Source organism: Hordeum vulgare, chromosome 5H (assembly GCF_904849725.1).
Source record: "Hordeum vulgare subsp. vulgare chromosome 5H, MorexV3_pseudomolecules_assembly, whole genome shotgun sequence".
Classification (NCBI taxonomy): Eukaryota; Viridiplantae; Streptophyta; class Magnoliopsida; order Poales; family Poaceae; genus Hordeum; species Hordeum vulgare.
Genome location: NC_058522.1, coordinates 532067600 through 532081111, shown reverse-complemented (window position 1 = coordinate 532081111; position 13512 = coordinate 532067600). Strand labels below are relative to the sequence as shown.

At 45.8% G+C, this 13512-nt stretch overlaps 1 protein-coding gene across 1 annotated transcript; it reads right to left on the bottom strand.

Moving 5' to 3' along the window:
- Positions 1–4009: 4009 nt before the first annotated feature.
- LOC123452366 (casein kinase II subunit alpha-2-like) lies at positions 4010–9257 on the bottom strand. The gene is made up of 10 exons (XM_045129017.1): positions 8931–9257; positions 8693–8822; positions 7215–7409; positions 6463–6620; positions 6135–6225; positions 5991–6056; positions 4725–4807; positions 4569–4632; positions 4426–4494; positions 4010–4325 (listed from the first exon to the last, which is right to left on the bottom strand). Exons 1-10 carry the CDS (start codon positions 9239–9241, stop codon positions 4266–4268), a joined length of 1227 nt encoding a protein of 408 aa, XP_044984952.1. The 5' UTR covers positions 9242–9257; the 3' UTR covers positions 4010–4265.
- Between the last annotated feature and the right edge of the window lie 4255 nt (positions 9258–13512).

The window sequence follows — 13512 nt, the reverse complement described above, 5'->3', positions numbered from 1 at the left end:
GTGACCGCTGGACCGAGAGATGAATAGTAGTCCGGTGAGTACAAGTCGAGATTCGGACATGGAGTATATGGGCTCGAGCTGTATATGAGCTCGAGCTCATATACTCCCTGATGAACAGTAAAATCGATAAATATAATAAAAAAAATCAAAAAAAATCTGAAATTTTGGGAATGAAACATTGCTATTTTTTCTACATGCGTGCAAAATTTCATGATGAAATCACATTTGTGGAGGGGTGGGCAAAAAAACAAAATGAATGCTTCAAAAATAGTGTTTTTGGAAGCATTTTTAAGCATCAATTTTGTTTTTTTGTCTACACCTTCAGGAATGTGATTCCGTTATGAAAGTTGAGCACATGTTTCTTTTAGGGGTAAACATGAGACTGGGGTAATATTAGGGGTGGAAATGTAAATGTCCCATAATAATAATAGTGAATACTACATTCACTGTGAATCATCCACACGTTTATGTTCTTATGTAGCCCTCACATCAACATATTTATTTATGTAAGTTTGTATGCACATACTCGAATTGTATAACTTGAAGAAAAAAATCAAACAAAATTATGTGAAGCACATTTTAAAATGTCATTTCAATTTGTTTTGAAATAGGATGCGTGCAGTGCACCAGAGCTCACTTATGATATGTGTACATTGGTTGATAAGACATTTTTATTTTAATCATGCCACATAATTTAGATGTGTCAATTAAAAGTATTTGTACATTGGGTTATATCTTAGTCTTATATTTATTAATGAGATAAGTTTTCTAGATATATTAACGAGATAAGTGTTTATCATATGTGGCTCCCCAAGATAACATTATTTTTTAATTTTATTTTAATTTTATTTTTGCAGATGACTAAGATAACATTATTGTACACGCACTTGGCAATATTCGCTCCGGTCCTAATCAATGATCTGTACAGTGTGCTAGTAGTACTACGTACCTCGTAAAAAAAAAGTTGTACACTTTACTAAAAAGAATAAATGAGAACAGAAGGAAAGAATAACCTTTGTGCTGCCCATCACTTCACCTAGGAGAGCTCACTTTACTATCTATAAAAGCATCTTCAACAGTCTGTACGTTCAATCGTTGGTATAACCACGTGAGCAGCCAACATCACATCATACAAGCTCTTCAATGAAGTGTATGTTAACCGATTAACCGTATGTAAAATAACTAAGCGGGTCCATTAAATGTTGAAGAAATGATCATCCTTGCTTCGGAGCTTGTACCCGAACCGTTGTTTCAAGTTCATACGATTTCATTCTCTCTCTTCTTTTATTTCGTGTCATGTCGTCAAAATTATCTATGTGACAGCTTTATCAACGATGATCATACGACTATGCCCTAACATGATTTTGAATAAGTACGATCCTCTGGCACTTGAATTCAGCCGAAACCTAATGTCGGATTCAACGATGATCATACGACTACGTCACAGCTTTATCTATGTGACAGCTTTATCAACGATGATCCCGTGCCCGAGGACCTAGCAATGCAGTGACGGAGCCAGATCGGAACCGAAACACGGGCTCGAATTCAGCCGCGAAGGCAAACGAAGGAGTGCCGGGACACCAGAGGAAGAAGACAACCAACAGAAGCTTTCGAGGCGTACCACGTACGTACTAATGCTAGTAAAGCGCGTGAATTAACAACGTGACGTAGGGTGAACCATACCCTAAGCTCTACTCTACTCGTAGACGAGGCCGGCCGGGACGCACAGGACCACCGCATGTCGGGGGCGTCGCGTTACCGTGGCAGGAGCAGGCGAGTACGCGTGGTGCCAGTGGCCGCCCAAATCCTCGTCCCCGTGGCGCATGCGATTTGGTGGCCCGCGTTGAACATGTACCCGGCGGAGCGGAGGGCGGCCGGACCACGCCAGGCCTGCCGCGCCCGCGCTGCTGCTACGTTTAGGCCAGGGACCACGACGCGAGGCGCGGGTCGCCACGCGGGTTGCTGGCGGCACGACTGGCGGTGCCACCGTGCTGCGTGCGGTACTGCGCCGGCCCACGCCGGAGTTGAATGCTGAGAGAGAATGTATTTTTCATGGGTGGAGTACACTTGTCTCAGAAAAAAGCAAAACAGTGATACACTTCGGATGCGCACAAAGGACTAGAGGTCGTGCTTGGAATCGGTGTAACAAACAGTGGATATCACCGGTCATTATGCATACGTTGGGCCATCCCGGCCGGGCTGTCCATGGTCAGGTATACATCGTGCCTGGAATCGATGGCAAATCTTGAATGAAAATGACGGGCAGGCTCAACTTCTCATTACAAGGGTTGGAACGGGTAAACAGTAGGCTAGACACTAGACAATGTAGTGAGATGGGCTAGGAACTAGTAATAAATTTCGATTCTTCAATTTTAGAGGGGAGGCTTGAGCCTCTTGAAGCATGCTCACTAGAATCGCCACTGCTTGGAATCGGTGTAACAAACAGTGAATAACACCGGTTATTATGCACATGTCGGTCCATCTGAGCCGGACTGCCCATGGCCACGTATGCCGTTCATACATGAATTTCATCTGAAAAAATAAATGACGAATGGAAGCATGTATATTTTACGGGGCTATAGTGCTCAGTAATGGAGTACTACTGACTAGTCCAAAAGCATCTACATTCGGCCATCCCAAACCTACCTCATACGCCCGGGCAGACGGTCCTCACTAAACAGCCAAAAAAATCCAGACGAACGCCTTAAAACGGTCTCGAACGCTTGGGCTGACAGGCATCCCACATATCCAGCCCAAATATGGCACGAATATTGGGAGGCACAGGCACGTCCATCACGCCGGACCCCTGGCCCATGCTGGCCCACCCGACCCCACATAGAATCGTTCCCATTCGCTTCCAGGACAAAACCCTAACCACTCCACTCTCCTCCCCTTCACTCCACTCCGCCCCCAAGCTCCCGTCAGGCAATCTTTGACCTTCTTCGGCATGATGGGCAGTGAATCCAAGTCCTACACTATCACATTCATCAACCCCGAGCTCATCCCACGCAGCCCTAAGGAAGAGATGGTCGTCCGCCTTGCGCTTCATCGCTCCCGGGAGGAGGCCGCCTGATGGCAGTGCTCGAACTCCTTCCGTCGCAAATTCATTGGTTCCTCCCAAATGGCGCTTGAATCCACCATGAGGTGTGGCATCGCCACCTCATTGAAGGCAGTGTGGTCCGTCTGGCGTCTGAACGCGGTAGTAAACGTGCAACCCCTCTATTGATGTGACGAGGCAAAGGCGCACCATGGGCGTCGTACGACGCAAACATGACGCGGCGTGACCGTCGTTTGAGGCAGCGTGCACGGGAGATGGCGACAGCCCTCACGGGGATGGACGTTGGCGAGGCGAAGTCGCATACTTCAGAGCCACATATGGTGCACCAGTCCAAACGCCGCAACCGCATTATGATGGATGTTGCCGCCTCGTCCGTCCACCAGCATCGTCGGGGTTTCGGGCTTCGACAAGGGAGAGTAGGACATGGGAGACGGCGGCGCCTCCATTCCACTCTCGTTGGTGACTGGACCAACACTCGCGAGCACTCCATTAAGCGATGGTGGTTAGACATGTCAGAGACCCAACATCACGCACCGCTAGACCATGATGTCTATCAGCATGGTGGTGGTTTTTAGGAAGAAATCGACATCAGCATTCTACGTTCTCAAGATTATTTAAGCTTTGGGTCAAGGCAAACGCAGGCATTTGAGCAATATCATACTAGAGTAATTGGGTTATGTAAAACAATCTAACGAGCTATGGGTCCAGCCAAATGCTGAACCATCTATTCCTTCATCTTCTTAATTAACGAGTGGGGCAAATCTTTTACTTCGGTTCAAAAAAAGTCAGGTTCACAAAATTTGCAGCGAAAAGAATCACAGAGCAAAAATAAAAAAACAACGGACACCAACACCAAAACAACAGGCACATGTACATAAATTTAGAGCGAAATAAAATCTCAGTAAAACAATAAGAATGATGGTGATGGCCAAAGATTTCTAGGTAAAGGCATACACAAACCCATTACTGACATGGATTCTTATTGATAAAAATAATAATTCAAAGCAGTCAACAGCAAAATAAGAATTAATTCAAATAAAAAAATGACATGACAATTACATGCCGCTCAAGGCGGATTTTTCCCGGATATACCATGGATGCCCCTTGAAAATCAAATACACTCATTCTGTGTTAGTCTATATGTTCGACATGCTGTTTCAAAAATTGTCAAATATGCCATGTTCCTCCCACAACAGTGTGCAAACCACTATTGAACATTCTCCCGGGTGCTTTCAGAGGTTCTTACTGGGTCAAAATAGGGATGCGCCTGCACAGCAAAATGATACATTTAAGTGAAAAATGATGCAGAATTGTGTCTCATATTGATCCGGCAAAATGATTCTTGGATGTATGAGTGGGAGAGGTACCATGGCTTCCTTTGCCGTCAGCCTTTCCTGGTGGTCATAGCGAAGCAGCTTGTCTAGAAAATCGATAGCCTGCACAAGTAAAAACATGTCAATAACACATCCAATGAGTAGCGGACCAGGTCGATTGAAGGACCGTGAGTCACCTCAGGGCTCACTAAGTGTCTGTTCCCTGAGTCGACAAACTTTTCCCATGGCTTCCTCCTGTGTCTGCAGCCATAAATATATAGTTAGATCCGGCTATTATGTTAACTGATATTATGCAATAAGTCGCCCAAGGATAATCCAGAGCAATCCATGACCTTCCAACGAGCATTTCAAGCTGTGGGTCAAGCCGAAGACCATATTTTTCAAGGTAGCTGTGGAAATCTTCGGTCCCAAGAACCTGCAGCAGCAGCAGCATGTAGTGCATGCATTAGTCGTATCAAACCCTATCAAGTAATATTAGTAGTTTCATTCAGAAAAATGGACTGCAGAAAGCAGTAGATTCTTTGGTACAAGAGAAGTGAGTATCATAATTCCTCTTGCCGTTAGGCCATTGCTGTGAAATAGGATAACTAAATGTGTTGAACAACCATCTCTTGAGCGCATTAGAACAAGAGTAAACTGTTCAACTAAAACTACTGACAAAAAATTACTGTAAAATCAGCAGTAGAATATGCTGCAGTGATTTGGGCCAAGCCCTTTGCCTGAGTAGGAAAATCTAACTAAAGCCATTCCTTCTTTTTTGAAAGTAACTAAAGTCATTCCTTGTGCAAACAAGCTTTGGTGAATCATAATAAGTTAGTACTCGTGTTTACAAGGCAGTGCAAACACCACAATTGTATTAGGCCCCCGCAAAATCAAAAATATGCAAATAAGATCTGTAGTACTCCCTCGGTTCACAAATGTAAGACGTTTTTGGCAGTTTAATTTATACTGCCAAAACGTCTTATATTTAGGAACAGAGGGTGCACTATCAAAGCAACTCATTCCCAACAGAACAGAGCAAAGGCATATTTGCCATGAAGCCAAGAGGCAAGCGAACGGAGGAAAAGGACACATCATCTTCCTACAGCAGTTGTATGACTGTTTAGCAGCCATAATAAAACCCGTGGTAGAGCTACAGGCAGATTAGACATAGGGGAAGGAATGAAAAAAGACAATAATTTGTGTTCTATATATAAGATCCATAACAACACAGCAACTTACCTCTAGCGATCACGATATTACTATTTAATATTCATACCAACACATGCCGTGTTAGAATGTACTCTGTAAAGAAATATAAGAGCGTTTAGATCACCACTTTAGTGATCTAAACGCTCTTATATTTTTTTATGGAGGGAGTATGTGATTGTGTATAACATAGTTGATGTCGAGACATAGGGAAGTGCAAAAGAAAAGTGTGCATCCATAGTTTCTTTATCTAAGGTCCGCAGCAGCACAGGTACTCTGCTATTATTTGATCAATTTACAGTTCAAACAGGTCGTAATTAAAGATGTCATTTCATATAGAGTGTAAGATTAAAATGCCAGTGAGAAATACTAGAACAGAAGTTGACCGCTTTAAGAAGCTGCAAACATACCTTGGTTATTTTGACTAATTGTTGGTAGTTATCCTGACCATGAAAGAAAGGGTCCACATGGAATATCTGTTAAGAAAATCAGAATGTGTATCATTAGAAGCAAGTTAATAGAGATGATTGCCTGATCATAGACTTGCTCCTTACCATTGCTGCAAACATGCAACCAAGGCTCCACAAATCTAACGAGTAGTCATAGTCTTGCAAATCCACAAGTAATTCAGGGCCCTTATAGCATCTGTCAACAGCACAGGATGCAGTAAACGACGGATAAACAGAAGAAAAATAATAGAGAATATCGACCAGCAGTTGCAAGTTGCAACTAGACACTAATAGAAACGTAGGAGATTGCAAAATAGAAACGTAAGAGATTGCAAAATAGGTAGCAAGTTGCAACTAGACACTAATAGAATACCCTTACTAAGAAGCTGAATAAGCCTGATGGCATCCAACTTTCAGAGATTGTGGGACTAACCTTGAAGCAACTCTAACATTATATTCCATCCTGGGGTGATAGAACTCAGCGAGACCCCAATCAATAAGACGAAGCTGGCGTTTCTCATGATCAATCATGATATTGTGGGGCTTGACATCTCGATGCATGATACCCCGTGAGTGAGAAAAATCTAGTGCCTACACAAACACCTGGAAAAAGTTAAGACCGTCAAATTAAATGCTTGTTCAGTATGTTGCATCCAGTGTTGGCCACTGAAATAGTGCAAACTTCAGCAAACAGATTTGCTTCACAGAACTGTGCCAATGACATATTGATATGTTTGAATATTGCAAAATAGGTAGTAATATTGTAGGTCGTGTATAGAAGTACACATTGACGCAATTCGACAACCCATGAGATTCTACCAACCCAAACAAAATCAAAGGAAAGAAGCCAAGTATTCTATTTACTACCAATCAGTGTAGTCCGTAGAAAGAGATGTCACTCTTGGCCCACAGAAAACAGTAGTAGTATTTTTCGAAATACAGCTACAGAACAAGGGGAGGAAGGCAGCAACTATGAAATCCCACTACAGATAAAAAGAATTTCATGTGTTGGGAAAACATGATTAGACTGAAACAAGCCACAATACTCTACAGTTTGCGGATTGTGCAATATTAATATTAATATATTTTAAATAAGAAAATAGAAATGCACCAGGAAAAATAAATATATAAAAGAACATATGAACATTATCCACGTCAGAACACTTTCCCAGTTCAGATTCTTGCCTTTAATAATTCAAATATATAGTATCTGATATCATAATCCGATAGTGTGGGGTAGAGCACTCTGAAGTCAGTATTGTTGACATATTCAAAGATCAGACTAGGCGTCTTTGAACCATCATCTCTGACAACATCAAGTAGCTTTATAATGTTAGGTCCGCCATATAAGTTCTGAAGTATCTTTATTTCCCTCTTTATCTGCATCATCATAAAAAATTCAATAAGGTTTGGTAGTAAGACACACCAGGTACATTACAAGATGCATTGGCAGTACTTTGCAATGAAGCAAATAGATAATTAAACACATCAGCATAGGTGCATTATTGAACTGTATTTGGTCCTCAAGTGGGCAAATGCTAACACATTCTTAGCTCATAAGATTGTACGCCAAGAAACAACCAAGTAATTGGTAATCATTATTTCCCAAGTTAGATACAAGGGAAAAAACGTCTATATGGGAATAAGGATCAGAGCATGATCATCCAATATGCAGTTAGATGGGCAATAGAGCAAACCGGATTCATTTATTATTTTACTTCTATACCTAATTGCAGGGTTAACAGCATCTGAAATTAAAAATTGACCAGTAATCAGAACTTTTACGAAGACCTAGAACAGAGTCGATGACAGTTCTAAGGATGACCCTGAGAAGTTCTGAGGAGATAGTTCCAAGATGGCTTATCAATGAAAGAAGGAAATAGAGATGACACATGGAAACAGCGATCTACTACAGGACAACTCTTTTGTTCGCAAACAAAATTTCAATTTCAATTTTCTTGTCTTCTGATGCTGCTCAGCAGTGGCCGGTGAGAACCCCCACAAAAAGACTTAGCTTGCTGACTCACACTGGACGCAGTGGTTGTTGATGCATTCTCATCCAGCCTATGCACACAATAGCTCATTGGCCCATGAACACAATAGCTCATTGGCCCATGAACACAATAGCTCATTGGCCCATGAAACATGACAAGGAGGGGGGGTGTGATGTGTACAGGGCCCTCACCCACAAGGAGCCCTTAACCAAAACCAGATGTGAGATTGGGAAGTGGAGGGAAGGGGAGAATAGTAGGTTTGCTACTGTGGCACACTCTTAACAGTCAACGGGGGAAGTGGTGCATGGAGGCTCTCAGAACTTCACATCTCTAAGTTCTCACAGTTTCAGTTGCATTTGCTTTTGCATGGTTAAAACCAAATATCTGCTTCATGTGAAATTGTTCAACACACACGACACGACAACACAATAGTCCCCTGGAGCCACATTGTGACACTCATCCACAACCTCCTGAATTATTACCAAATCAAATGGACCAACTCTAAGATTAGTAACTACACGTACAAAGTTAAGCTTGCCCTATATCGAACTAAAGATTGTAGCACTCTGGCCATCTTCAGATTCAGCAACCAACAATAGCAGATTATTAACCAATCAACAGAAACACAACAACCACAGCAGCATTGCAAACATGAAGATGAAGCCATACCTTCTTCTTCCTCACGGGCTTGAGGATCTTGATGACGCACCTGTCTTCGCTCCCGGTCCGTAAGCCCTCGAACACCTCGCTGTACTTGCCCTTGCCCACCTTGCGCAGCACCTCGTACCCATCCTGCTCCCTGCAGGCAACCCAAGCAAGCAAAGCACGCAGGCAGCGTCAGCGCGCAAACCCTAGCTAACAGCAAATCTGGAAGTCACGTACGATACGAGCTCCCACCCCACCCTACCCCCACACGATGTCGAGCGCCTCGTAGTCCCAGTACTCCTTGGGCCGCTGGGAGTTGGCGTCGGCGTAGACGCGCGCGATGGGGGTGGCCCCCGCGGGGTGGCGCGTGGCGCGGCCGATGGGCGGCATGGGGCGCAGCGACTCGTCGGCGTAGGCGGTGGGGGAGTGGCGGCGGCGGTGGTGGTGGTGGCCGTGGGAGTGGCGCGGGGCCGCGGTGGAAAGGAGGCAGAGCAGGAGCCGGTGCGGCGTCGCGGCGGCGGCGTAGGAGGGGGAGAAGGGGTGGAGGCGGCTGCGCAGGGCGCACCAGGCCATGTAGCAGTTACTACTTGACGGCGCGAGAGAGGATGGACTGCTCACGCTGCGGCGCACGAGGGGGGGCTGACCTGCCGCGGAGAGGCAGCGCGCCGCACGGCACGGGACACGGAGACGGGCCCGTCGAGGCCCGTGTATGTGAGCGGGCCGCTCGGTTCGACCCAGCCCGGCCCGGTCTGTGAGGCCCGTGTATGTGAGCGGGCCGCTCGGTTCGGCCCAGCCCGAGGCGACTTACCTTACACGGAGCCAGAGGGCAACACACCGCCGGCTACGCCCCCCACCCGCTATAGACCGCCGGCTTCGCCTCCCCTGCGACTTACGGCGAGCGCGCGCGGCAAGCTGCCATGGACGCTGGTTGTGGGGCTTAGCGGAGCCTCACCAGCGGCGCAACGCCTCCCGAGCGCAGGTCAAACCCTACTTCCTCTAATAATGCCCCCCATTTTCTCGCATTGTAGCCGTAGGCTGCGCGTAATGCATTGCTACATTTCCGTGTGCTTCTCGGCCGTTTCTGTGAGGCTGGGGCAGAGCCAGGAAGCTCTTGGCATGGTATTTTACAGTAGGGACACTGTGGTGTTATTATACATTTTGAGATGTAGAGAGCGCTCAGAAATCCTTAGAACTTTGGCACGGTCGTTACCCTAATCCAGTCTCGCATCTAGCATACAAATGTTGTCACTCTTACATTTCTTGCCTATGGAGTGTCTAATAATATTGTGCTTGACTACCTTTTCTTCAGAACATTTGTACCTGACTACTTATGAGTAAATTGCAGTTCTTTTACCCCCTAAGGCCCTACTTGAAATGGATGTATTCCAATACGGAGGTGTATAACTTACACCTGTAATTTACTGGCCGCTGTGCAAATTTCAGTCGGAAGTGAAACGACGGAGGCAGGTTTGTATTTACAAGAGAAACGGTGATCCAAACAGAGCGTAAGTTGGCACAACTGTACTACATTTATGAAAATGTTCACCGATGCACTGGGTTTAAAATCTAAATACCAGAACGTACATTGTCTAAGGAAAACGCTAACTCTCTACCGGCTGATCGCGCGGAGAGCTCCGCCACCCGCGCAGCCGTTGGATCGCTTGATCCATGCTTGGTCAGGCACGTTCTGACGCTCGCATGCATAGTCTGTCATTCCTCTTGCCTATGACGTGCATTTTTCTATTTTATCTTGTGTTGCTAACTATAGCGGTGAACGGCGGTTGTAATTTAGACAAGTTTTTGCAACATCGGCTCTGTTGTCAAAAGACGAAGTTTTTTTCTACAACTTAACCTATGTTGTAAAAGTTTTCTGCAACATGACCTTTGTTGCAAAAGTTTTTTCCGCAACAGTACTTACATTGCAAAAGACGAAGAAATAAAAATTCTGCAACCAGACCTATGTTGTAAAAGTTTTCTACAACATGATCTTTGTTGCAAAAGTTTCTTTCGCAATAGTACATGTGTTGCAAAAATACAAAGAAAAAAATTATGCAACATGACCTTTGTTGCAGAAGTTTTTGCGGCATGACCTCTGATGCAAATGTTTTCGCAACATTACCTATATTGCAAAAGTGAAGAACGCCGTTCGGCCGCTCGATGTCAGGGCCAAAACAACGAGATTGTTTCGGCAACTGGAACGTTGTTTCAGGATGTATTTGATCGAGGGAAGCGACTGCGCGTGTACATCAGGCGTGTGATGTCGGGGGCGAAACAACTAGCTAGTTTCAGCAAATAAAATATTGTTTCAGGATGTATTTGATCGGAGGAGCGACCGCGCGTGTACATCGGGCGTGTAATGTCGGAGCCGAAACAACGAGTTAGTTTCAGCAACTGGAACATTGTTTCAGGATGTATTTGATCGGGAGAGGCGACCGCGCGTGTACATCGAACGTGCGATGTCGGGGCCAAAACAACGAGCTAGTTTCGGCAACTCGAACGTTGTTGCAGGATGTGTGTACATCGGACGGCTGCGCACGCATACATCCAACGGCTAGTCACGTGATGGATAATTAATACGGATCCACCAGTGGACGCCTAGCTGTCCCCATTGTTTAACTGCTTTGTTGAAATTAGAGATGGGCCTTAGGCCCATAAGACAAATTTCAGAAAAAAACTCCAAGGGCCCATGTAGGTAGTGGCATGACAAGGTGGTGGGAAGTTTAGTCCCACCCCGCTAGTGGAGGAGAAGTTGGACCCCTTTATAAGGGTCTCTCTTCCACATGCTATTGGAGAGTGAGAAGAGAAGGTGCCCTCGCGCACTCCTCCTCCGCCGCCCGCCTCGCGGCGCGGCGCGGCGCGGCGCGGCGCGGGAATGAGTCGAGACGTCGGATCATGGGCTGTTACCGACTCGGACGTGGGTTCGGTCCACGTCTCTCCACCCAGCCGTCTTTATAAGCAGGCTATCGCCTACCCTAGCCGTCACGAGAACCAGATCGCATCTGCCTCACGCGTTCGTTCCTTTTGCTGCTGCCGCCGGCGACTCCGTCACGTTTACCGCGTACACGGTCGACGGGAGAGCAGGCCTCCGAAACCTCGCCTCTCCGGTTCCTGTACGGGAGAGGGGCGATTAGGTTTTTGGGGAGCGATCACGCGACTGCTCGCCTCCGTCCGTCTGCTTCATCTACGTCCGCGTCGCCCTCATCATCGTCATGTCTTCACCAAGCGAAGCTGACCGTTTCGTCCGCGAGAAGGCCGAAGCCGAGAAGAAGGCGGCAGAGGATACTGCCGCCGCCACCGCTGCTGCTACGGCCAATTGGCCGATCGGAGGGTATGGTATGTTTATCTCTCTCCTGTTTCTGTATGCACTAGTAATACTGCCTATATGCGTAGATGTTTCTGCTATATGCGTAGATGTTCCTAATTTGTGTAGGAATTTTTCGAGTAATGGTTTTGCTGCTCCACTGAAACCGGATAAATATACCGGTACTTTTTTCAAGCGTTGGCAAACGAGAACCACCTTATGGCTCACGGCTATGAACGTGTTCTGGGTAGCCGGTGTCACTCCTACGGAAACTATCACTTCTGAACAGGAGAAGATGTTTAAGGAGGCCACCATCCTATTCCTTGGAGCAGTCATTAGCGTGATCGGAGATAAGCTGGTTGATGCATATTTACATATGCATGTTGCCAAGGACTTGTGGGAAGCGCTCGAATCTAAATTCGGGGCCACCGATGCTGGGAGTGAGATGTATGTTATGGAGCAGTTCCACGATTACAAGATGGTTGACAATCGTTCTGTATTGGAACAGGCTCATGAGATAATATGCATAGCTAAAGAACTTGAGGTTCTTAAGTGCAATTTGCCGGGCAAGTTTGTCGTGGGCTGTATAATTGCTAAGCTCCCTGATTCCTGGAGGAACTTTGCTACTACTCTGAAACATCATAGGCATGAGTTCTCAGTAAAGGACATCATCGGCCATCTGAGTGTTGAGCAGAACTCGAGAGCGAAGGACTCCAATGGAAAAGCGGTGGAAAGCTCTTCTGCTGCCAATATGGTACATCAGAGGAACTTCAATTCCCACAAGCCCAAGGGAAAGAATTCTGTCCAACAGAATACCGACTTCAAGAAGAAGGGAAAGAAGCCCTTCAAGAAGAATAAGAAGGGAGATGGCTGCTATACTTGTGGTTAGGAGGAACATTGGGCGAACAAGTGCCCAAACAAGTACAAGAAGCCGGTGCAGGACTCCAAGTCCGCCAATATGATTGTGGGCAACAATGAAAGTGGTGCATCTGGGTACGGTAATTTACTTACTGTATTTACAGTTTGTCAGTCCACCGATTGGTGGGTGGACACGGGTGCAAATATTCATGTGTGTGCTGACTTATCATTGTTCTCTTCTTATCAGGCCACCGGTCGCGGGTCCGTATTGATGGGGAATGGCGCGAGTGCTTCTATTCTTGGTGTTGGCACGGTCGATCTGAAGTTTACTTCGGGAAGGATCGTGCAGCTGAAGAACGTGCAGCATGTCCCCGCCATCAAGAAGAATCTCGTTAGTGGCTCCCTTCTGTGTAGAGAAGGGTTTAAGTTGGTATTCGAGTCTAATAAAGTAGTAGTTACGAAATATGGACTTTTCGTTGGAAAAGGTTATGAATGCGGAGGTCTGTTCCGCCTTTATCTTGCAGATTTTTGTAATAAAGTCGTGAACAATATTCATTCGAGTGTTAATGAATCTGAAGTTTGGCATTCACGTCTTTGTCACATAAGTTTCGGTGTTATGTCGCGGCTAGCAAAACTGAATTTAATCCCAACTTTCACTTTAGCCAAAGGTTCTAAGTGCCATTCG